General features: G+C 65.1%; 1 protein-coding gene across 1 annotated transcript in view; it reads right to left on the minus strand.

The window, feature by feature from the left end:
• Nucleotides 1-23490, minus strand: part of SDK1 (sidekick cell adhesion molecule 1) — a 591771-nt gene that overhangs the window by 53015 nt on the left and 515266 nt on the right. The window contains exons 18-26 of the mRNA XM_079771197.1: nucleotides 22759-22874; nucleotides 20862-21054; nucleotides 20554-20652; nucleotides 18684-18875; nucleotides 16173-16294; nucleotides 8627-8736; nucleotides 6237-6387; nucleotides 5499-5736; nucleotides 53-168 (exon numbers count right to left, since the gene is read on the minus strand). Coding sequence (XP_079627323.1) covers nucleotides 53-168; nucleotides 5499-5736; nucleotides 6237-6387; nucleotides 8627-8736; nucleotides 16173-16294; nucleotides 18684-18875; nucleotides 20554-20652; nucleotides 20862-21054; nucleotides 22759-22874 — 1337 coding nt within the window. The remainder of the gene's footprint in view (nucleotides 1-52; nucleotides 169-5498; nucleotides 5737-6236; nucleotides 6388-8626; nucleotides 8737-16172; nucleotides 16295-18683; nucleotides 18876-20553; nucleotides 20653-20861; nucleotides 21055-22758; nucleotides 22875-23490) is intronic.

Here is a 23490-nt window from a genome sequence, read left to right on the forward strand (position 1 = left end):
ACAGGGTGGCAGCCGCACGTCTTGAGCAAAGCGAGGTCGCCCTCACACGTACCTTGTAGCCCAGGATCAGGCCGTTCTGGTCCTGCTCGGGCACCGAGGCCCACGTCAGCAGGATCTGGGTCGAGCTGACCGCCACGGCGGACACGTTCCCTGGGGCGGCCGAGGGGACTGCGGAGAGAGTGAAACAGATTGGCAAGCAGAGCCTAAAGGATTCCGCAAGGAAAGGGCCTGTTTTTACCCAAATATCAGTGGCCCTTGAAAGCGCAATGCATTCTGGGCATTGTGAGTGATCAGATGAAACCGCAGGGGCGGGACGGAAATGCAAATCTCTTTCCATGAGCAGCGGGCGACGTGAGCCCTGGTGTTCAGGAGCCCAGCCCCATCCGAGCTCCACGCCCCCCAAGGGGGTGAGGGGTCTGCATTCCTCTCGCCTGGCGGGCTGCGGGCTCCACCTCCAGTGGGAAACCCTCAATCCAAGCCCAGTGCACTGACCTCCATAAACGCGGCGTTTTGTGAGGGGACAGGCGGGCTCCAGGGAGGAGACGTATGATCTGCACATCACATCTAATCCCCGCAGCAGCCCGGTGGGCCGTGCTACCCCCGGCTCCGGAGAAACCGGCCTACACTCCACGCAAACGAAGTGCTTTTTCACCGCGCGATGGCCCGACGGGGCGCTGCTGCCCCGCCTGTCCCGACTCGTGTCCACGGGAGGTTCTGCTAGACCAGGCTCTGGTTCTGCCTGAGCAGGTTCTGCCGGGGTTCTGCGAGGGTGCCAAGAGGTCTGGCTGGGGTGTCGCGAGGTTCTGGGCAGGTCTGACCAGGCCCCTGCCGTGCCAGCAGGTCCCGCAGACAGAGGCTGGTGGAGACAGGAAGGCAGGCCCACAGCCGGTCGCAGCCTAAGAGGACCAGCTGCGGGGGCACCGAGCCGGGGTGGGGCGTCTGCAGCCAGAGGGAAGTCCTGGAGGGCGTCCCGGTGGCAGCGGCTCCTCCCTGCCTCCCCCTTCTCTACCGACTAGTTGACGGTCCTCAGAGCGCAGGCTCGGCTGCTGCGGTGACGGTCACCGTGTGGCCACAGGACGGAAGGCACGGCGCCTGCCTGTGCCCGGAGCTCGGGCCCCTGAGCTGGAGAGAGACCGCGTGGTCGCCTGCACTGTGGGCACGCCTGTCCCGTACGTCACCGGAGTCGCTCATCGTCCCTCGGCCGTGCGAGCACACACTGATTTGTGGGGGCGCCTCAGAGCCACAGAACATTTACAGCCTCAAGTTCTCTCGGCCCCTGGGGGAGGCTGCTGCCACGCACGCCGCCCGCTCAGTGCCGTCCCCGGGGCTCCGTGGCCTGTGCCGCCCTCACATCCACCGCGGCTGTGCCCGCGACACGGCTCACACAGGCGGCTGCGCGAGCGGCGGGATGACTGGGATCCCGAGTGGGCGTGGCGGACAGGCGTCACTGCCGGGAAAGGAGAGGCGGGCGACGCTCTGTCCGAGTCCGTTTCCGACTTGCTCAGGACGAGAGCAGAGCCACCCCCCTGTGTGCCCGATGTCAGCGCTAGCCCTGACGCTGGCCGCCTAGGAAAAGGGAGGCGTTGCCGTAGCAACGCACCACGCCACCGCTCAGACCCCTAGCTGGCCCCGCAGCCCGGCTTTGAACCGAGATCTGCAGGTGGTGGCAGGCTCTCTGCGACGTGGTGATGCGGGCACCGCCTCCTGCGGGCGCCCACGCCTGGCCCGAGGGCAGGGTGACCCAGCGGTCTAGACGGGTGCCTGGAGCCCAGCGGGGTGCCCCCTGGGCGCAGAGGACACGCGGCAGAATGAACGTTTCAGCCGATTCCGATTCTTCCCGCACAAAGCCTGCCGAGCAGTCAGGAGTGTTTGTGTTTTGAAGATCTGGAAGGAGTCACCCCGTTATCTACCTGGAGGCGGACTCACTCCTCCTGCACCCGACAGCGTGCGTTTGGAGCCGTAGAAACCCCCTTTCCAGAAGCACCCGAAGAGCACGGGTCCCCCGCTGGTTCTCGGGGCCACGGGAAGGAGTCCCGGTACCGAGGGCAGCCCCTGCTCGCAGCCTCTTCTGTTTCCAGGCTCGTGTACCCCGTGATGCGCCCTGAGGGCCGTGAGAGCGGGGCGCACGCAGAGCCGTCGGCTCCAGCTCAGGGGCTCCGTCGTGCGGCTCCAGGTGCCGCCCGGTCCCAGCCCAGCCTCGGGCTCGGGCCACGCACCCTCCGTTGCCATCTTCCCGAGTTGGCCCCTCAGCCCCCCATCTCCCTCCGGCCCCCCCTTCCCATCGGCTCCTTCCACCCTTCACCGCTGCCTGCCGCACCCCTCCCCAAACGCGGGGCGGGCCTGTGGGACCAGCTCTGCAGGGCGGGCTGTGCTGGGGACGGTCAGCGTGGACACCAGCAGGACAGGGAGGGCTGCGGCTCAGAGGGCAGCTCCTGCGCCAGAAGGTTCTGGAAGCTCCATTCAGAGGCGGAGAACCTGAGGCCCCACAGGATCAGCACTGCAGGGGGCGGGACGGCTCTGGTGGCACTGACGGCTGGGCCCAGGGCCCTGAGGGGTCAGCCCAGGAGGGCCATGGGGGGGGGGTCAGCCCAGGAGGGACCAGGGGGGTCAGCCCAGGAGGGCCATGGGGGGTCAGCCCAGGAGGGTCCTGAGGGGGGTCAGCCCAGGAGGGACCAGGGGGGGGGTCAGACCAGGAGGGCCCTGGGGGAGTCATTTCAGGAGGGCCCTGGGAGTCAGCCCAGGAGGGCCCTGGGGGGTCAGCCCAGGAGGGACCAGGGGGTCAGCCCAGGAGGGACCAGGGGGGTCATCTCAGGAGGGCCATGGGGGGGGGCTCAGCCCAGGAGGGCCCTGAGGGGGTCAGCCCAGGAGGGCCCTGGGGGGGTCAGCCCAGGAGGGACCAGGGGGTCAGCCCAGGAGGGCCATGGGGGGTCAGCCCAGGAGGGACCAGGGGGGGGTCATTTCAGGAGGGCCCTGGGGGGGTCAGCCCAGGAGGGCCCTGGGGGGGTCAGCCCAGGAGGGACCAGGGGGGTCAGCCCAGGAGGGCCCTGGGGGGTCAGCCCAGGAGGGCCCTGGGGGGTCAGCCCAGGAGGGCCCTGGGGGGGTCAGCCCAGGAGGGCCCTGGGGGGGTCAGCCCAGGAGGGCCCTGGGGGGGTCAGCCCAGGAGGGCCTGGGGGGGTCAGCCCAGGAGGGCCCTGGGGGGGTCAGCCCAGGAGGGCCCTGGGGGGGTCAGCCCAGGAGGGCCCTGGGGGGGTCAGCCCAGGAGGGCCCTGGGGGGTCAGCCCAGGAGGGACCAGGGGGGGTCATTTCAGGAGGGCCCTGGGGGGTCAGCCCAGGAGGATCCTGAGGACCCCTTCCCAGCACAAAGCACAACTGGCAGCGGAATCGCCAGGCCGGGCAGCGGAGATCGACGACCCTGTTACCTAACCTACGCCCGGACACCCCTGAACCCAAGTACCCCCAGAGGCGAGCACGGGCCGTGTTGTCCACCTGCCCGTTCCTGCGACTAGAGCTGCCCTCAGACCGGTCAGCGTCTCCCGTGTCACAGAGATCCGGTTCGGAGGGTCGCAGAGCGTTCTACGTCCTGTGTGGGCGCAGTCACAGGAGCCTCCGCGCCTCCCTCTCATTCTAACGCAACGAACTCCGCAGCCCGGAAGGACGCGGCCCTGGCCGCCGGCACCCCCTCGCCGCACGCGGTCCTCCCAGCAGCTGGATGCTGTCACCTCGGCCCGTGCCCCGGGGCCCCGTTACCCATGTGTCCCAGGATCCCTGCTCACTCACGCGCTCCTGCCTGACACGCGCTGGCTCTCCAGTCCGCCCCTCGGAGGCCCCGCCCACCAGAGAGGACCAGGAGGACAGGGCGCCACCCGCCAGGCCAGTGACAGCTGAGCTCCTGCGTGGAGCGCGTGACCGAGGGGACAGGTCAAGGGCGAGCTGTCCCACCGCCTGCAGGTGCCTCCTGACACGACCAGGCCAGGCCCGCACCTGCTTGTGCCAGCGTGGGAACTGGAGCAAGCCAGGAGTGGGGAGTGGGGAGGAGGGTGGCTGTACCCCGAACCCCAGCCCAGTCGCATCCTGCTTCGTAGCACGGTGAGACGGGCTGACCACCTCACACCCGCCTTGTCCGAAAGCCGGATGCCCCGCGCCAAGAGGTCCCTTAGCCTCCCCCTCGTGCTTCTCACTGACGGCGCAGTGACCCCTAACTGAGTGACCACGGAGTCCAGCCCCCGGGGATTCCCGTGGCTCATGAGCGCCGCGGGCTCTAAGGAGGGTCACTGAGGTTACCCTTGAGCGGACGGTTCCTGGTAGGATCCTGGCAACATGGACATTGGGAAGAGCCAGCGAAGAGCTAGTGAGAGTGGGGGTCAGCTCTATCTGGGGGGGCAGTGAGAGTGGGGGACAGCTCTACCCGGGGGGGCAGTGAGAGTGGGGGTCAGTTCCATCTGGGGGGGCAGTGAGAGTGGGGGTCAGCTCTATCTGGGGGGGCAGTGAGAGTGGGGGACAGCTCTACCCGGGGGGGCAGTTAGAGTGGGGGTCAGTTCCATCTGGGGGGGCAGTGAGAGTGGGGGTCAGCTCTATCTGGGGGGGCAGTGAGAGTGGAGGTCAGCTCTATCTGGGGGGCAGTGAGAGTGGGGGTCAGCTCTACCCGGGGGGGGGGCAGTGAGAGTGGGGGTCAGTTCCATCTGGGGGGGCAGTGAGAGTGGGGGTCAGCTCTATCTGGGGGGGCAGTGAGAGTGGAGGTCAGCTCTATCTGGGGGGCAGTGAGAGTGGGGGACAGCTCTACCCGGGGGGGGCAGTGAGAGTGGGGGTCAGTTCCATCTGGGGGGGCAGTGAGAGTGGGGGTCAGCTCTATCTGGGGGGGCAGTGAGAGTGGGGGTCAGCTCTACCCAGGGGGGCAGTGAGAGTGGGGGACAGCTCTACCCGGGGGGGCAGTGAGAGTGGGGGTCAGTTCCATCTGGGGGGGCAGTGAGAGTGGGGGTCAGCTCTATCTGGGGGGGCAGTGAGAGTGGGGGACAGCTCTACCCGGGGGGGGCAGTGAGAGTGGGGGTCAGTTCCATCTGGGGGGGCAGTGAGAGTGGGGGTCAGCTCTATCTGGGGGGGCAGTGAGAGTGGAGGTCAGCTCTATCTGGGGGGCAGTGAGAGTGGGGGTCAGCTCTACCCGGGGGGGGCAGTGAGAGTGGGGGTCAGTTCCATCTGGGGGGGCAGTGAGAGTGGGGGTCAGTTCCATCTGGGGGGGCAGTGAGAGTGGGGGTCAGTTCCATCTGGGGGGGCAGTGAGAGTGGGGGTCAGTTCCATCTGGGGGGGCAGTGAGAGTGGGGGTCAGTTCCATCTGGGGGGGCAGTGAGAGTGGGGGTCAGTTCCATCTGGGGGGGCAGTGAGAGTGGGGGTCAGTTCCATCTGGGGGGGCAGTGAGAGTGGGGGTCAGCTCTATCTGGGGGGGCAGTGAGAGTGGGGGTCAGCTCTACCCGGGAGGCCGCGTGGCCGGGCCGGGCTGCCCTCACCTGACTCCCGCGTGCGGCCGCGCACCACCTCGCTCCAGGGCCCGGCGCCGATGGCGTTGAAGGCCTGCACCTGCACCTCGTACTCCGTCCACTCCTCCAGCTCCTCGATGGTCAGCTCCCGCTCCAGCCGGTCGCTGACGACGTGCGCCCGCGCGGGGGCCCGCAGGTCCGGGCGCCAGTACTTGACCCTGTAGCCCACCGACTCGGGGTTCCCGTTGTACTGGGAATCGGGCAGGGGCTGGGGGACAGTCCGTGTGAGCTGACGTCTCAGCCCCGTCCCTGCCGGGGCCCCGAGCGGGGCCTGTCTGATGGGCCCAGTCCCTGGACAGCGTTTTCTGGGGGAACGCGCTCAGACACCCCTGTCCCTGGAACGCCCCTCTGTGAGTTAACGGCGCCCTGTCAGCGAACCTGGCCGGACGCGATTTCTCTGACCACCTCCTGGCTTCGTTCTGGGGGGGATGTTCCCATGGAATGTCCAGCTGGCGCCCTCACAGTTCCGTGGGACCCAGACCCAGGGCGCACAGCCCGCCCGCGTGGATTCCTCGCCCGGCCGCCCCTCGGCCCCAGGCGCCGTGAGGAGCGCCACCGATTAACGAGAGCCAGGCGGTGGCACCCTTCGGCTTAATGAGGAGCCAGGTCTGGACCGGGACTGGGCAGGTGGAGAGACCGAGCCCTGGGTGCATGCGCGCCCCTGGGGGCCCCAGACCCCCGCCTGCAGCCCCTCGCCACCCAACTCACCACCCAGCGCAGCCGCAGGCTGGTCTCGCTGGCGGTCCGGACGGTGACGCTGGACGGAGCCACGTCCGGGGGGGCCTGCAGCGTCTGGATGACCCGGGAGGACTGGCTGAAGGGGCTGGCCCCCACCACGTTCTCCTGCCTCATCCGGAACCTGGCGGCACAACAGCGAGAGCGTTCCTCTGCGGCAGAGGGCAGCGTGGGAGACAGGAAACAGGGGACCCCCGGGCTGTTTGGGGACAAGGGGGGCTCAGGCGTGTGTCTCCCTGTATCCTAGGCCCATGCTCAAGGGCGCCCCCTCTCTACCTGGTTTCATTAAAAAGGCAAATGATAGCCTTAGCCTGTGGGTTCAGTGGGTAGAGCCTGGGCCGTCAGGCTGAAGGGCTCGATTCTGGTCAAGGGCGTGTACCTCGGTTGCAGGCTCGATCCCCAGCCCCGTGAGGGCGTGTGCAGGAGGCAACCAATCCATGTGTCTCTCTCACATCGATGTTTCTCTCTGTCTCTCCACCTCCTTTCCACTCTCTCTAAAAATCAATGGGAAAATATCCTCGGGTGAGGATTAACAACAACAAAAAATGGATTGTTGAGCCCAATGAATATGCCATTATTCTATAATAAAAATATTTTAAAAATGCAAATGACATGTCTGGTCTTTCCCCCTGAAAGACCTCAAAGCACGGAAAATCTGCAAGTCAGCGGCTCCCGTTCCCCGGGAGCGTGACTGGGTGGCTCCGCGGCCAGGGCTGGTTCAGGGGATCGGAGGTCAAGCAGCTGTTTCACAGACGGAGCGTCAGGTCGTCACACCCCACGCCCGTGCTGAACGTCCAATGTCTCTTCGATGACCCAGGGCCCCCGCGGCCCCTTCCTGCCGGTTTGGGTGAGAGCGCCGGATTCGACCCGTGGGTCACAAACCTGTGGCCAACCAGACGCCTCCGGCCCCGGTCTGCACAGCGCGGTGCAGTGAGATGCTCTCCAAGCCCATGCGCGCGTCCCACGCCCTGTCTCTCCTGCATGTATAGCCACACCTTTCTGAACTGAACTTACATACAAGGAAGACACGGGATGTGCACACGTCCTCGTTACCTACAGAGGCTTCCTGACTCTACACGCAGCTAAGGCAGGGACACGGGTCTCTCATTGCAGCTCCTTTTTTTAAAATGTTGTTCTTGATTTTAGAGAGAGAGGAAGGGAGAGGCAGAGAGAGACAGAAACATCGATGAGAGAGAAACATCGGTGGCTGCCTCCTGCCCCATCCCAAATGGGGATCAAGCCTGCAACCCGGGCATGTGTCCTCACCAGGAATTGAACCAGTGACCTCTTGGTGCATGGGGCAATGCTCAACCCACTGAGCCACCCTGGCCGGGCTCTAACTGCAGCTTCTGATCTTAGAAATAACCACATGGCCGACGCCGATTTCACGAGGGAAGCCATGAATCCCAATGGCTGGCCTTACGCTCAATGTTTTCTCTAAAAACGAGTGTGAGGCCTCCAAGGTCTGTTCCAACCTTGGGGGAAAGGTTAAAGGGAACAGACCCGAAGCCGTCGCTCCTGTGGGGTTTGCTTCGGAGCCTGACTTGGTGCTGGACTGAGAAGTGTTCTTCGCAAGGACGCCGTCCCCGCTCCCTCCCCAGCCGCTGAGATGCGCGTCCTGGCAGGACAATGGCACCATCTACCCACACCCGCGGCGATAACGGGAAATTGCATCGCCCTCAGTCATCTCCCAGGAAGTTATAGCCTCGCTAACGGCTCATCATCACGCTGCCCTCGTGAAGGCCAAGGATTTACGCCTGCACGTGTTTCAGGGTCGAGAAGCAGAAGGTGAAATGGCACGTTAAGTGCTGATCACGGAGACCAGCAGCCCCTGGCCGAGGGGGAGCAGCAGCAGGTTGTCCCTCACGGCCACGAATTTTGTAAAGAAAAGCAGCACATGCCTGGCTGGCGTGGCTCAGGGGTTGAGCATTGACCTAGGAACCAGGAGGTCATGGTTTGATCCCCAGTCAAGGCGCATGCCCGGGGTGCGGGCTCCATCCCCAGTGGGGGGCGTGCAGGAGGCAGCCGATCAATGATTCTCTCATCATTGATGTCTCTCTCTCTCTCTTTCTCCCTTCCTCTCTGAAATCAATAAAAGAACATATTTTTAAAAATTTTAAACAAAAAGTAGCTCTTGTCTGACTGCACACAGTGACTGCACGCAGGTGTCTCGACAGGGCACCTGCCAGCTGGTGTGGGTGGAAGGTCATTGTCAGTCTGGCATCGGGGACAGACCTCCCTGGAAAAGACTCAACTGTGCACCTTGCTCCTGCAGCTTCAATTTCCCGTCCTTGCCCCTTAGAGACGTCCCACGTGCACCGATGTGCAGACAGCGCCCCCTGCTGGAGGGCCGCCCGTCTCACCTGTAATGTGTGTAGGGCGTGAGGTTTGGGATCTCCAGTGTCTGGGCGTCAGGCTCATTCTCCTCCGCGTACAGGCTGACCCAGTCCTCCTCGTCACCGATGGCCCCCACCTGTGGAGAGGGACCTCCTGGACCGTGGGGCAGCCGCAGGGCGGAGCCGTGGTGGGGGTGCTGGACGAGCCCCTGGGGCCCCACCCTCCTGCACACACACCTCCCACTCGAGCCGTGGACTTGGGCTCCTGCTGTTCCCGCCTCAGTCAGGACCTGGAGCCTCTGGGGGTGACCGGGCGGAGAGGACTCACCACCCTGTCCTTCTCCCGACTGACAGTGGGAGAAGCCATGGCCAGGACCCACGTGTCCCCGGTGGCCGAGCGTCCTCACGTAGGGTCCAGAGCCACTCCCAGCTCATGTGACCAGGGCTCGCTCTGTCCTGCCCGCACCAGCCTTTCTGCCCACACAGGGAGGCACCGGCGAGGCTGGGCCACGGAGGGCCTCAGAGAAGGCCTCCCGCTGCCCGGGAGCCAGGCCTGCGGCTGCCCTTCCGGCCGAGCAAGCCGCCGCCGACAGAGCTGATTCCACACACAGCCCACCAACCGCCCCGGGTGCCCCGCGGGCCTCCTGCTTCTGCCTCGTGCGGCCTCTGGGAGCGGCTCCACGGCTCCGACCCGCGTGGGGCCCCGAGCCACACCGCTCATGACTTCCTGTGCCGCCCGAGTGGCTGCTAGTCCTGCCCACAGAGTCTGGCCCCAGAACTCGCCCGGCCGCGCAGGAGCCGGGGCCGACCCAGCAGGAGAGCCCAGGGCCCCCCTGTCAGGAGACCCCTCGCTGGCACCTGGGCAGGTGGGAGGCTCTGGGCCCAGAGGACAGGTGCAGGGGGAGGGCTGAGCAGGGGTCAGGCCCCACGGGCTGTGTCGGGGCCGGCTGTCGGGGCCTGGGCCTCCCACTCCATCCCAGACCTACACGACCGCACGGGCACCTGCTCGTCACGTCTGCCAGGGAGCAGGCTGGAGGGGGGCGGTGGCCAGAGCGTGGCACAGGAACGCGAAACCACCTCGGGACGTGGAGAAGGGCGCGGGGACGAGGAGACAGCAAACGCGCGTGCAGGCCGGCGGCTTCCTAAAGGTACTGACGCAGACACGACCCGACGCGCTCTAAGCTGACACGGAAGCAGCTCCGCAAAGGCTGCCGGCTGCCCAGGCCGACTGCCCAGGCCGGCTGCCCAGGCCGGCTGCCCAGGCCGGCTGCCCAGGCCCGCACCCGGAGAGGAAGCGGTCCCCAGCAGCACCCAGCCGAGGGTGCAGGCAGCCAGCGAGGGCGGAGGGACAGCACCGCGGTCACCCCCAGCCAGTGCTGCTCGGCCGGGAAAGGAGTGGGTGCGGGTAACATGTGGCCTCGGGAACACGGACCCGCCTAGTGTGTGTGGCCTCGGGAACACGGACCCGCCTAGTGTGTGTGGCCTCGGGAACATGAACCCGCCTCGTGTGTGTGGCCTCGGGAACATGGACCCGCCTAGTGTGTGTGGCCTCGGGAACACGGACCCGCCTCGTGTGTGTGACCTCGGGAACACGGACCCGCCTAGTGTGTGTGACCTCGGGAACACGGACCCGCCTACTGTGTGTGACCTTGGGAACACGGACCCGCCTAGTGTGTGTGGCCTCAGGAACACGGACCCGCCTAGTGTGTGTGGCCTCGGGAACACGGACCCGCCTAGTGTGTGTGGCCTCGGGAACACGGACCCGCCTAGTGTGTGTGACCTCGGGAACACGTAGGAGCGGCCCCGCCTAGTGTGTGTGGCCTCGGGAACACGGACCCGCCTAGTGTGTGTGACCTCGGGAACACGGAGGAGTGAACCTGTTCCTCAGCCGGGCTCGGCCCCTGCGGGAATGCACTTGGGAGACGTACAGCCCTGGCTTCTCGGAGGAACGTGTCACTACGAAGGACCTTGTGGGCACGGCCGGGCAGGGCCCCCACGCGCCCTACCTGCGGCCCCTGCGCACCTTACCTGCGGCCCCCACGCATCTTACCTGTGGCCCCTGCGGCCCCCGTGCGCCTTACCTGCGGCCCCGGGCGGCTCCCCGACTGCTCTAGCTCCCAGCCCAGCCCTCGGCAGAGGGCGCCCGGCCAGCGGAGCCCACCACCCTCCGAACAGCTCCTTTCGAGCCGAGGGCTGCCCTTACGCACAGTGAGCACTAAGTGGGCGTTTCTCCCCCATCTCTCCATTTCAGACGCGGTTTCCCCTGCTCCCGGAGGGCCGGCGCCGCGGAGCAGCTTGGGGAGGCGGGGCGCGGCGCGGGCCGTTAGAACCTCCAATGGCCGGCCGGCGGGACCGCCAGGCAGCGGAGCCAGATGAACACGGACATTAACTCTCTCCCGTTATGGGCGTCGAGAGGGGTGTTTTGCTCACTGTAGGGTCAAAGGTTTCTAATTAAGCAAAGCATTACCGAGCCAGAAACACCTATAAAAGCTGCTCTCCACAATGTGCGCCCCATCAGCGTATTGCAGGCCCCTCAATGGCTCCCCGCGGGCCGGACCTGCCGAGCTCTCCGGTAACCGCGCCTGCGCACCGCAGAGGGCCGAGCTGAAGGGGACCTCGTGCCGAGGAGAGCTGACCGGGAGGGGTCCGGGAGGGGAGCAACACTGAAGCCCCAGCACCTGGTGGGGCTGCGAGGCGCCCGGGGGCCCCGCCAGGTCACGGCCGCGGCCCTGGAGCATCCCCCCCTTGGCGTCCCGCCAGCACCTGAGCAAACCACTGTCACACCATCGCCCCGCTCTCCAGGTGACTGACGGGTGAGGGCGCCACCCACGGACTCTCCGCACCCAGTCCGTGGCTGGCACAGAGCAGGGCACCCCTGCTCCCGGTGGGAGGCGGGCGCGGGCACACGGTCTCACTGCAGCAGAGGAGGCCGGTGTGGCTGGCAGCCATTCCAAGGGAATTAGGTGCGAATGTTCCCGAGGCTTCCTCGGTACCAGTTACAGACGCCAGGGCCCGCTGTTCTGAGTTTAGGAAAGGTGGCGCCTGCCGGGACCAGGGACGCCACGGAGACTTTCCTGGAGAAGTCGCTGCAGTGACCTCAGTGAGGCTTCCTGGAGGACAGCACCTGTGAGCACGTGTGCATAGGCATGTGTGTGCATGAGTGCCTGTGTGCACTCCTCTGTGCATACCTGTGAGCACAAGTGTGAGTGTGTGCTTGCACATGCATGAGTATGTGCATCTGTGTGCATGCGCATAAGTGTGGGCACGTGTGTATGTGCGCGCGCAAGTGTATGAGTGTTTGCATGCATGTGAATGAGTGTGAGGGCATGCATGTGCATGCATGTGTTTGCACGAGTGTGCATATGTACATATGTGAGTGTGCATGCATGTACATGAATGTGCATGTGCATGATTTTGCGCACACCCACATACATGTGCGCACACATGTGCACATGTGTGTACACGTGTGTTGGTGGGGAGACCTTTTCAGAGATCGAAGCAGTGTAAAGCCTCTATAACTAGACAATGTGGAACCCGCGCGAGAACAGCCAGATTGGGACCAGGACGGGAAGTGCAGAGACAGACCACGTGCACGTGGACATGCACCTCCTCACATCAGGAGGCGGCAGGACACGGGCTTCTTAGCACGTGCGGCGGGACAGTCCCGTAGCTATCTGCAAAGTGACGCAAGAGGGTCACCTCTCCCTCCCCGTATGAGGACAATCCCACCTGGAGGGGCGCTGAATGCAGGGGCGAAGCCACGGGAGTGGCGCGGGGTGCACTCCTTTACGGCCGAGAGGGAGGGACCCTCTCTCTGGGCTCCACCCCCAGGGCGGCGAGGAGAGACTGGTCATCAGACGCCGCTGCGTTGGCACAGCCACGGTGACGTGTGCTGGGGAGAATGGAAGTGTCCGCCAGCAGTGGACTGGGGAAGGCCGGACCCGCGGTCGCCAGCCGGTGCTCCGTGGACCACTGGTGGTCCGTGAGGTCCCACAGGTTGGCGACCGCTGGTCTAGACCGTTTACATATGACTCATGATCCAGCCGGCCCACTCCTCGGCATGCATCCCAAGGACTCGGCGGCAAAACACACAGTAACGATGCAAAAGGCGGAGACAACCTCGGGCAGAATAACGCCCCTCCCCCGGGGCACGCTGCCTCCCAAAGGGACTCTGCAGTGTGACCAGCCTTGAGACAGGGGTGACCCTGCCTTATCTGGGGGTGCCATCTGATTACAGGACCCCTAAAAGGAAGAGGTGAAGGGCGGGTCAGGGAGATGAGGGAGGAGGAGGGGCGGGGAAGCTGGCTCGGAGGTGCAGGGAGGGGCCGGGGCTGAGGAAAGCTGTTGGCTGAGTTGGGAGGTGACAGCCGGCTGGGTCCTACCAGCACAAGGACGTGGCTCTGACCGCAGCCTGTGTGAGCAGGGAGAGGGACTCCGCTGGAGCCTCCAGGCAGGGGTGCAGCGCTGACCCCCCGGGTGCTGTATAAGCCACACGGATCCGGCATCTGTCTGGGCAGCGATGGGAAAGGCGTGCCCATCCGATGCCCACGGGCAGAGGCGGCCCCACACACGGCTCTGGCGCAGCCACACCAGGGGCGGCCACGTGGCTGTGAAAGGACGAGGGGCTCGCGGGTTGGGGGTGGGGGTTGGGGTAGGGTACGTGCCGCGAGCTCAGGCTGCGTGTCGCCGGAAGCAAGGCCAGCCGGCCAGGTCAGGGGGGCTGCAGGCTCCTGCACCTGCTCATGTGACAAAAAGGAACGGGGACAGACCCAGCCCCTAACGGGGCCTGGGAGAGGTGGGCATGGGACACGCCTGTGCACACGCCCGCCTATGGGTGTGTATGGATGTGACGCTGAGACCCTGCAGCGAGGGACGGGCTCAGGAAGACAGCAGACTTAGAGGGTTTGACCGTGTGCTCGAGTGAGGTGCGTTTCCTACAGACGAAAGCCAGAGAGCAGACCCCCCCCCACAGGGCACAGAGCGCACGTTGGGGGAGCTGCGGAGTCAGCCGCACGAGGAGGGGCCAGGGGACCCATCACAGTGTAACGGAGGCTGAGGACAAACTTAACCCGCGTTCGCAGTCTCGCTGTCAGCGGCACCATTGAAATGACAATTTTGAAACTCTCTCTGTAATAGTAGGATAAAGATAATAAGTAATTATGCTAATGTTTCCAAAAAACCACATTTTTAGTGAAGAGAAAAGGCATTTAAAATATAAACTCAAAGTAAAATATTCTTAAATTTGAATTGGAAATATCAGTATGAATTCATGATGTTTCAAAAAGCGTGTATTTCCCCTCTCTGTCCCCCGAAAGGCCTGGAAGCAGCCAGCAGCCAGCAGCAGCGAGCACCCCCTCCCTGCCCATTCACTAGGGCAGCCCAGGCCTTGGTGGGGGGGCTGGGTGAGCCCGGGCAGGGAGGGGGGGTGGTCCTAGGCCCAAGCCCGGTGCGGGGGGGTGGATGAGCCCGGGCAGGGAGGCGGGTGGTCCTAGGCCCAGGCCTGGTGGGGGGGGGCGGGTGAGCCCGGGCAGGGAGGGGGGGTGGTCCTAGGCCCAGGCCCGGTGGGGGGGCTGGGTGAGCAGGGCAGGGAGGGGGGGGTGTGGTCCTAGGCCCAGGCCCGGTGGGGTGGGGGGCGGGTGAGCCCGGGCAGGGAGGGGGTGTGGTCCTAGGCCCAGGCCCGGTGGGGGGGGGGGCTGGGTGAGCCTGGGCAGGGAGGCGGGTGGTCCTAGGCCCAGGCCCGGTGGGGGGGTGTGGTCCTAGGCCCAGGCCCGGTGGGGGGGCTGGGTGAGCAGGGCAGGGAGGGGGGTGTGTGGTCCTAGGGCCAGGCCCGGTTGGGGGGGCTGGGTGAGCCCGGGCAGGGAGGGGGGGTGGCCCTAGGCCCAGGCCCGGTGGGGGGGCTGGGTGAGCGGGGCAGGGAGGCGGGTGGTCCTAGGCCGCCCGTCCGCGGTGCCCGGGAGCAGGGAGCTCATCGCAGGTTAGGACGCTCAGGTCAGAGGCCTGGAACCGAGGGATGCCCCTGACCCCGAGGGGCCAGCTTGAGGTTTAAAAAGAATAATGCCGGCCGCGATGGACACTCACTGACCAGACTAAAAACCGGACGCCCTCACGTCGATACTCAGGGAGGGAGCAGGCAGAAAGGCAGCCCAGCCCTTTCCCCGGAGCACGGGGCCTTCCTGATGCTGGAACGGAACGCAGGGGCAAAGCCCGGTTAGTCCTGCCCCTGTGCCTCCCGCACTCCCCCTGTGCCCCCGCACCCCCCTGTGCCCCCCGCACCCCCGTGTGCCCCCCACACCGCCCTGCACCCCTGCGCCTCCCGGTGCTTTGGAAGTGAACAGCCTGGGGGATGAGGGCAGGGGCTTCTCTCCAGAGTTCCAGCTACTCGACAGGCGAGAGGACAGAAAATGACCGTTTCAACGTCTCAGGAAAAGACCGAACCCAGGCCCTGGCTGCAGAGCCGAAGGGCAGGGACAGGAGGGCGGCCGGCTCCACGGGGACGTGTGCGCGTGGACGGCGCCACAGCCACGGCGCGAGACGCGGGCCATAGTCGGGACAAGCGCGCGATGTAACGGTACAAACGGCTCATTTCTGAAACCTCCCGGCTCACATTTTGGGGCCGCGGCTGCCTGGGGCACTGAAACCTCAGACACGGAAGCGGCGGATAAGGGAGGACGACTATCCCCTCCCGAGAACTCAGTCTGCCGTTCTGGTTTCCAGTCACCGGCCTGACTTTCGGGGTGCTGACAGGTGGCCAGTCCCCGCCAGGCACTGCCCGAGCCTGCGCCGGGTCCGAGCGGCTGCCTGATCTGAATACGCCCCTGGGAGCTGCCCTGAGGGACGCCTGCTCCCAGGAGTGAACTGTCGCACAGCAGCTCGAGGAGTCACTGCCACAAGGACCTGGGACACTCCTGCTGCCCGTAGCCCTGCTCCGGCTCCCTCTCCTGCGCTCCTGGCAGCTCGGCCGCGCCCAGCCCATCGCCTCTCCTCCAGCTCGCCTCCTGCTGGCCCGCGGTGGGCCGTGCGCGCCTCCCAGCAACCAGCCACCCGGCGTTCCTCCCCCGAGAGAAATCGCCCCTTAACCAGCAGAAACGGGTCAGTCTTGCTTACGGCTTTGTCCCACACGCCTAGAGTGGCCCTGAAGTAAGCGTGTTCCACAGACGTTGAATGGACGTGCACTCATTCATTCATTCATTCATTCATTCATTCATTCGTAAGACACGTTGCATCAATGACTGATCCTAGTGGTGTGATGGGCAGCTGACTGGGACCAGAGTTACAGTCAGCTATGCTCTCAGACTCGGGGCGCCCCTCTGGAGCCACAGCCTGAATTCTAATTCTCATCACACTTCCTCCATCGTCCAGTGAGACTCCCCTCTGCCAGCTGGTCCCCTCATCGCCCCACCCCGTCCCCAGCACCCGCCTTGCCGTGGGTCTCTGCTCCTGTCAGCACGCCTCCCCACCAACGCCCCACGTCCGCTCCGTCCAGCTGTGGGCGGTTCGCCGGGAAGGACCCATCAAACCAGGGGCCAGCGCCGCTCTTTGGCGACTCCCGCTCCGCCCGTCACGAGAGGCGCACCTGCCCCTCCACGAGCCACCGGGAGATGGCCGTCTTCCCGTCGTAGCCCGGCCGGAACTGCAGCGTGGCTGAGCGCGGGCTGATGTTGGAGATGACCAGGTTGGACGGGGCGCCGGGAAGTTCTGGAGAGAAACGAGAGAGGACGTGCACAGACTGAGCTTCTGCCACCGTTTAGGAAGCGAAGCAACATGCCGGCGAGTAAAGACTTTCAGCCCCTTCCTGCCACAGAGAGGACGTGTTTTCAAACCACGAGAGGCCCGGCCGGCGTGGCTCAGGGGGTGAGCGTCGGCCTAGGAACCAGGAGGTCAGGGTTCGATTCCCGGTCAGGACACAGGCCCAGGTTGGGGCTCCATCCCCAGTGGGGGGCGTGCATGAGCGCTGATCCATGATTCTCTCTCATCATGGATGTTTCTCTCTCCCTCCCTTGCTCTTTGAAATCAATACAATATTTAAAAACAAACAAACCAACAGCAGGGAGGAGCACAGGCCGCTGGGAACATGACCAGCACGCCCTGCTCCACAGGCCGCCCATCGCGCTGGGGCTGGCGCAGGCGCAGGAGGCTCGGCGGCTCTGGGATGACGGGCTCAGTGGGGCCCGCCTCCGCGCGGTCGGCCTTGCTCACGGACACTTGCTGAGTGAAGGAGGGAGGACGGGTCATCAGAGATCACACAGCAGCGAACGCCACCCTCCCAGATCCTGACTGTGATCATGACCGCGAGGCCATGGAGAGTGGGCGGGGGCGGGGGCGGGGGGGGGGGCAGGAGGGGGAGAGGGGGGCAGAGGTGGTGAACGCCCGGTTCCCAGGCAGCCGGCCCCGGGCAGTGGGCAGGCCCTGAGCCCTGGGCTTCCTGGGCCTGGTTTCCAAGACGACGGGTCCAGGGGCGAGTGCAGCGCTCTCCCCGCTGCCCGTGTGCGGTGCTCCGGCAACCAGGTGAAGGGGAGGCGAGGAGTCACTGCCCATAAGAACCGGGGAAACTCCTGCTTCTCACAGCCCGGCTGGCTCCTTCTCCTGCGCTCCTGGCAGCTCGGGGCCGCGCGGTGCCCGGAGAGAGGAGGCGTTCTGAGGACGCTTCCTGCTGCCCTGGCCGGGGCACGGAGGCCGGTGTGAGCGGGACCAGAGCCCCCGGGGGGCGGTCAGGGCTGGCCCAGGAGGGCAGGGACTCGGGGCCCTTCCACGTCCAGTTTCATGAGCCCCGAGCAGGAGATGTTCACGTCGAAGGCAAGTGACTTCTTTACACTCTGGGCCCCTGGTTCTGCACAGGGTCCCTCAGCCACTAGGGATGTGAGCCTCAAGCACAGAAACATACGTGACCGCCGCTCCATTCTCCTCTGGCCAATGCCAGGGACGCGGGGGAGCGGGGGAGGGGGGTCACCACTCCCAGCGCCCATACCGCACCCCCAGCGCCAGCCTGCACCCACCTTCTCTCTCCCTCCCCTGCACTTTTCCTCCCCACCTTCTCCCACTGCTCTTCCTATCGCAAACCCGTCTTCCTTGCTTCACGGAGAGAATGAAGTTGGATGCTTCCCGCCGCACATGCAAAAGGGGTTTGCTGGGCATCAGCCTCCCCGGTGACTGATCACCAAATCCGCCCGCCAGGCTGTGGGGGGAGCCACGCCCAGCCGTACCGCCCTCAGTGAGGCCTGGAAGCCGCCCGCCCTGGTTTCTGTGCCTCTAGGGTAACACCCTTTGCCACGGCAGCCCCTCGAGGCGTGGCCGCGTCCGTCCCGCGTCTGGTTAACTAGCCTGTATTTGGGTCTTTGCCCAGTACACCACCCCCAGTACACCGCCACTTCCATGGAATCGTTCCTTCAGTCCAAATGCACGCAGCCCCTGCAGAACTGCTGCCTGGGGTTTGCAATCCTGCTTCCTGGCAACTGCCATTCGTTCGGCTCAAACTCAAATTCTTGTAAAATTTCTCTACAGGTTTGGGCTTCTTCTTCGACACCATTTTTTAAAAATATGTTTTTGTTGATTTCAAAGAGAGAAAGGGAGAGGGAGAGAGAGATAAAAGCATCAATGATGAGAGAGAATCATTGATCAGCTGCCTCCCGCACTCCCCACACTGGGGATAGAGCCCGCAACCAGGGCCTGTGTCCTGACCGGGAATCGAACCCTGACCTCCTGGTTCATAGGTCGACGCTCAGCCACTGAGCCACATCAGCTGGTGACATTATTCTTAATTTTAACATCAGCATTTTCTCTCTCTCACAAGGCCTGCGTTTCCTTCTGTGAGGTTCCCCTTCCCGGGAGGGCGGGGCCCCAGTCCAGCTCCCTGAGGGGATTCACATCTCCCCTCCCTGCCCATCAGCCACTCCCCCAGCCCCCACAGAAGAGAGGGGGGTCGTGGTCAGAAGACGCTGGGAAACAAGGCCGCAGAGGTTCATCTTCCACTTACCACGCCCCCCCCGCCCCCCATCTCAGCAGGACACTGGCCCCCCACAAAGGCGGGTCCCCTCAGAGCGTCAGGACTCCAGGGGGAAGGAGGGGCAGGAGCCGTGCTCTCACTGACCTGGGGGCACGCCCGACGAAATGGTGGACGAGGTGGCCAGGCCGGCGCCCACAGCGGTGAGGGCAGCCACGTCGATGGTGTAGGTGGTGAGCGAAGACAGGCCCTGGATCTTGTACTCGTGCGTCGTGCTGTTGAGCGTGTCAGTGAGCCGAGAGTTGTTCCTCCCGTACACCTCCCAGGAGATCCGGTAGCCTGCGGGGCGGGGGACAGCAGAGTTGGGGGGCTCCCGGAGCCGAGGGCAGGGGTGGAGGCCGCCCCGTCATCTCCGTGATTTGCAGAGTCTGGGGAGAGGCTGCTGCCCTGGCAAAGTGCACCCCGGAGTTGGGGCTCCGCCCCAGGTGCCCCAGAAACCTCCCGCCCCCCGCAGGCGGCACCACCTGCGTTCTGTCCACGAGATTGGGGACCTGCAGGACAGGAAGCCTGACATGTGGGCACCCTCAGTGCCCTCAGCGTGACGACAGATGGCTGCCAGCCGCTGTGCACGCCTCCCCTTCTCTCCTCAAATGATGGCTGCACCTCGGCCGTATTTCCATTTTTATAAGCTCGTATTTCCACGAAGCGGCACCTAACTCAGCGCGGTCCTGGGCGGCACCTCATTTGTGGGCCCGCTGCTCGCGCTCCCCGGATGACGGAGGCCGCTTCGCTGGGCCAGCGCGTTGCCTTAAAAAGTGGCTCTTTCCCGGCTGCCTGAGCCCCTGCGGCTCCGCCTCCCCTCGAGCCTGAGCCCCCCCTCCTAGTGAGCCCCGACTTCCCTCCGCTCCGCCAGTGGGCCTCACAGCTGCGATTTATCCACCTGACCCCAGCGTGCGTGGGGCTCAGAGAAACAGGCCCAGCCGGCCCCGGAGTCCGCCCCTGGGAGGGGTGAGGTTGGGGGGCGCTGGAGGCCCTGCAGAGGGACCGTGATGGAGAGCCCGGCCCCGGGCAGCCCGAAGCCGCTGAAAAGGCGGCTCTCCCCTCCCCAGGCAGCACGCTGGGCCCCGCTCCAGGGGCGCGAGCGCTCCTCTCCTCTCGGATGAAGGCGGCCAACACAGTAGGAAGCAGGACTCTGGTGAACGGAACGCAGAGAGCAGCGTCTCGGGACTTTAATATTTAAAACAATTAATATCAGAGGCCGCGGCCTGTCTGCTGACCCTCAGCCCGCTGAGCCCGCGGCTTCCGAGCGCTGGCAGGGCTCCAGGCGGGGACACCAGGGACCCAGCCAGAGGGGTGGCCTGTCCCGGTGGCCCTGTGCTCCCCGGAGCTCCCCAGGGCAGCACTGCTGACGCCTGAAGCCTGCTCCTGGCTGCTGGGTCCCTGCCCCAGGACCCCCCCCCCCCAGGCCCCTGCCCCACTCCAGGCCCCTGCTCCAGGCCTCTACTCCAGGCCTCTACTCCAGGCCTCTACTCCAAGCCCCTACTCCAGGCCCCTGCTCCAGGCCTCTACTCCAGGCCTCTACTCCAGGCCTCTACTCCAGGCCCATACTCCAGGCCTCTACTCCAGGCCCCTACTCCAGGCCCATACTCCAGGCCTCTACTCCAGGCCCCTACTCCAGGCCTCTACTCCAGGCCTCTACTCCAGGCCCATACTCCAGGCCTCTACTCCAGGCCCCTACTCCAGGCCCCTGCCCCAGCCCCCACCCCAGGCCCCTGCCCCAGCACCCACCCCAGGCCCTACTCCAGGCCATGGGGGTGTGTCCTGACAACAGAGGACACTGGTCTCGAGCAGGGAACCCCCTAAGGGGCTGGGCTGGCGGTGGCAGGGCCTGGGGTGGGGACGAGCCCTGGCTGCTGGCACATGCAGCGACACACGTGCTCTGGCGGCGTTCTGCCTGAAGGTCACCCAGGCCTGCAGGCGGCAAACCCGCGGCTCCTCCCCGGGGACAGGCGCTCACCTGTGATGACACCGTTCTTGTCCAGTGGCTCCTGCCAGCTGACCTTGAGGGACGTGTCCAGGATCTCCGTGAAGCTCAGGTGCCCCACAGCTCCGGGCCCTGGCGGGGTGGGCGGGGACAGTCCCTGTCACACTAAGCCCAGCCCTCTCGGGCAGGCTGTGCGGGGAGCTCTCACTATGAGAGGGAAGCGGCGAGCCATGCAGGAGCTCCCTGACGCCCCGGCTGCGCCTCGCTGTCCCCCCCCATCCCCCCAGCAGCTCTGGTTGCTGCTGAAACCCCGGCGAAGTCCCGGGCGAAGGCGCACTCACTGTCCTCGTGGGTGCGGACGAGCCGGGGCGCGCTGGGGGGCCCGTCGCCGGGCGTGGTGAAGCACAGGGCCGCCGTGAAGTAGGCCGTGAACTTCCTCAGGTGGCTGATGTAGCCGTGGTGCGCTCCGTGGAAGTCTGGCGCAATGGTGACCACGGTGACGGCGTCGGGGGCGTCGGCGGGCCACGCGAGGAGCTGGGGGGAGCGGGTTGGAAAGAGATTCTTGTTAGTCGCACGGCTTCAAGTCTGCACCAGAATTTTATGTGAAATTTACCTCTGACGTCATAATTAAGAAACGTTATAAATCCAACGTTTATCATCTCTCTGAGAAGAACTGAGTTTAAAAGAACTCTCAGCCTGGCCGGTGTGGCTCAATTGTTGAGCGCTGACCGATGAACCAGGAGGTCATGGTCAGGTTCATAGGTCGATTCCCGGTCAGGGCACACGCCCGGTTGCAGGCTCGATCCCCAGTGTGGGGCGTGCAGAGACAGCCAATCAGTGATTCTCTCTCATCATTGATGTTTCTCTCTCCCTCTCCTTTCCTCTCTGAAATTAAAAAAAATAATAATAAAAAAGGAGACCTCGTAGATTATTGAGTGCAAACATGGATATTTACATGTGCACATGTAAACACAATGTCTTCTTTATCTCATGGCTCAGACCTGCCCCTCTCTCCACACACACACATTGCTGCCGAGCGTGTGCTCTGACAGCAAGGAACACGGACTCCAGCTGTCACTCCCGACCCAGGACAACGAGCCGCACAGATGTTTCCCGACAGGCCCGCCGCTGGCGCAGAAATGAGCTTGATGCCCGGGAACAACCGTCGCTGTTTCTCGTTTCTGTCCAGCAGCTTCCTGGACGGCGCTCAGGACACTGATCACAGCTTAAAGGCACTCAGTCTACGGACAAGGCGGGGAGGCTGCCCGAGGTTTGGCCACCGTGTGTCTGAGTGACGTTTGGTTCCTGTGGCACCAAACATTCGGGGTCCCTGGGGCTGGCGGGCGGCCTGAGCACGGGGACGCGGGTCAGAGCGCAGCGCAGGCACCGCGCCAGCGCCCGGCCTCGCCAGTGAGACCGGACGGGGAGGCGGAGAGGCGGAGCCCTCCTGCTGATCCACATGGTTTCCTTTCCGGAGGCCGACGGCGGCCCTGGAGGCGAGGGCGGGCAAGCGGCTGGCCACCGCGGGCTGGCGCGGACACGGATTTGTGTAAATTGAACCCAAATGGAGAAAGAACGGACTGTGTGTCGGAGCAAAACACCCTCTGCGTCCGAAACTGCCGCGAGTCCAGCCGTGAGGTGGGCGCCCCTCTCTGAGCGTCTGCCCGCGCCCACCTCCACGGGGGATGGTCAGGGCTGCGCTGAGGCCACAGGCTCCAGGCCCAGCCAGGGCGGGGTCAGAGGGGACAGAAGATGCTTTCGGGCCCCGGGCCCCAGCACATGTGTGACGGTGACACGCTCTGGCGACTAAGGACGAAGGCATGGTGGAGGGTGGGGAGGTGTCCGTGCCTCAGATTCAGGCCAGAGAGGTGAGCTGGGCCACCAGGTCTCAGTCCCAGGAGCCGAGGGGAGGGGACGCCTCTGCTCACCTGATAGAAATGTCCCTCAGTGCCCCGGGGCCGCGCTCCCCGGGCAGGGTCCCTCCCAGGAGGAAGTGGTTCCCGCAAATCCGATCCCAACCCCCGAGGTAGGGCTCCCTCCTGCGGGGATGGTTACGTGGGAGGCCTTTCTCAGGGGACACAGCGCTGTCTGGCACCCCCTGCGGAAAGCCAGCCCGACTTCTGAGCAGCACAGCTGGTAGCAGGACCTGGGGGACCCCCGTGACCCCAGGAGGGGCAGCGGCCTCCTCGCCTACCCCGAGGCCAGGGCCTCCCGGGACAGCCCCGGGCGAGGGCGTACCTTGTATCCCTGGTTGATGCCGTTGATGAACTGCTGGGGCGGGGGGTTCCACAGGAAGCGGATGGTCGTGGAGTTCACCGCTTCCGCCTGCACGTTCTGGGGGGGCGCGGTGGGCACTGTGCCAGGCATCGCCATCAGACACACGAAACCAACAGGAGGCGCCGGGGGTGTGTGTGTGGGGAGAGAGGGAAACACGCTTAGCCGCTGCCCGGCTCACAGGCGCTCACAGCACCGACAGCGGGCGGTGAGGAACGTCTCCTCTCGGGAGTCACCGGCACGGCAGAGAGAAGGGGGGGCCGTTTCTCCCTCTCCGAGGCGCGTTCTTCAGGCGTGGGCGGGAAAGGGCCCGGACCACCGTCCCCGTGAGCCTTTCCGGGGCCGAGGTGAGAGCACGCCCAGCCTTCTCCGGCTTCTCTTCCTTCACGACCCCTGAGACCAGCCACGGCCCCTGTGGGCGTCCCTCCCCCAGGCGCCCACGCTCCCCCCACTGACCGTCATATGAAACGCATCCCCCCCCCACGGGCACGGCTGCTTACGCTCTCGGAGGCCACGTGTCTGTCTGTCACCGGCCCCATTACAGCTTCCACTCTTTCTTCCTTTCCTTCATTGAACCCAATCATACAGCTGCCAGGAGGCCACCCCCAGGGAGTCACAGCCCGGGGGACACCCTCCTGCAGCCGAAAGGGCAAGTCTCCGCATGACACACACATGCACACACACACGCACACACAC

The sequence above is a fragment of the Cnephaeus nilssonii genome, assembly GCF_951640355.1.
Source record: "Cnephaeus nilssonii genome assembly, chromosome: 5".
Taxonomy (NCBI): Eukaryota; Metazoa; Chordata; class Mammalia; order Chiroptera; family Vespertilionidae; genus Cnephaeus; species Cnephaeus nilssonii.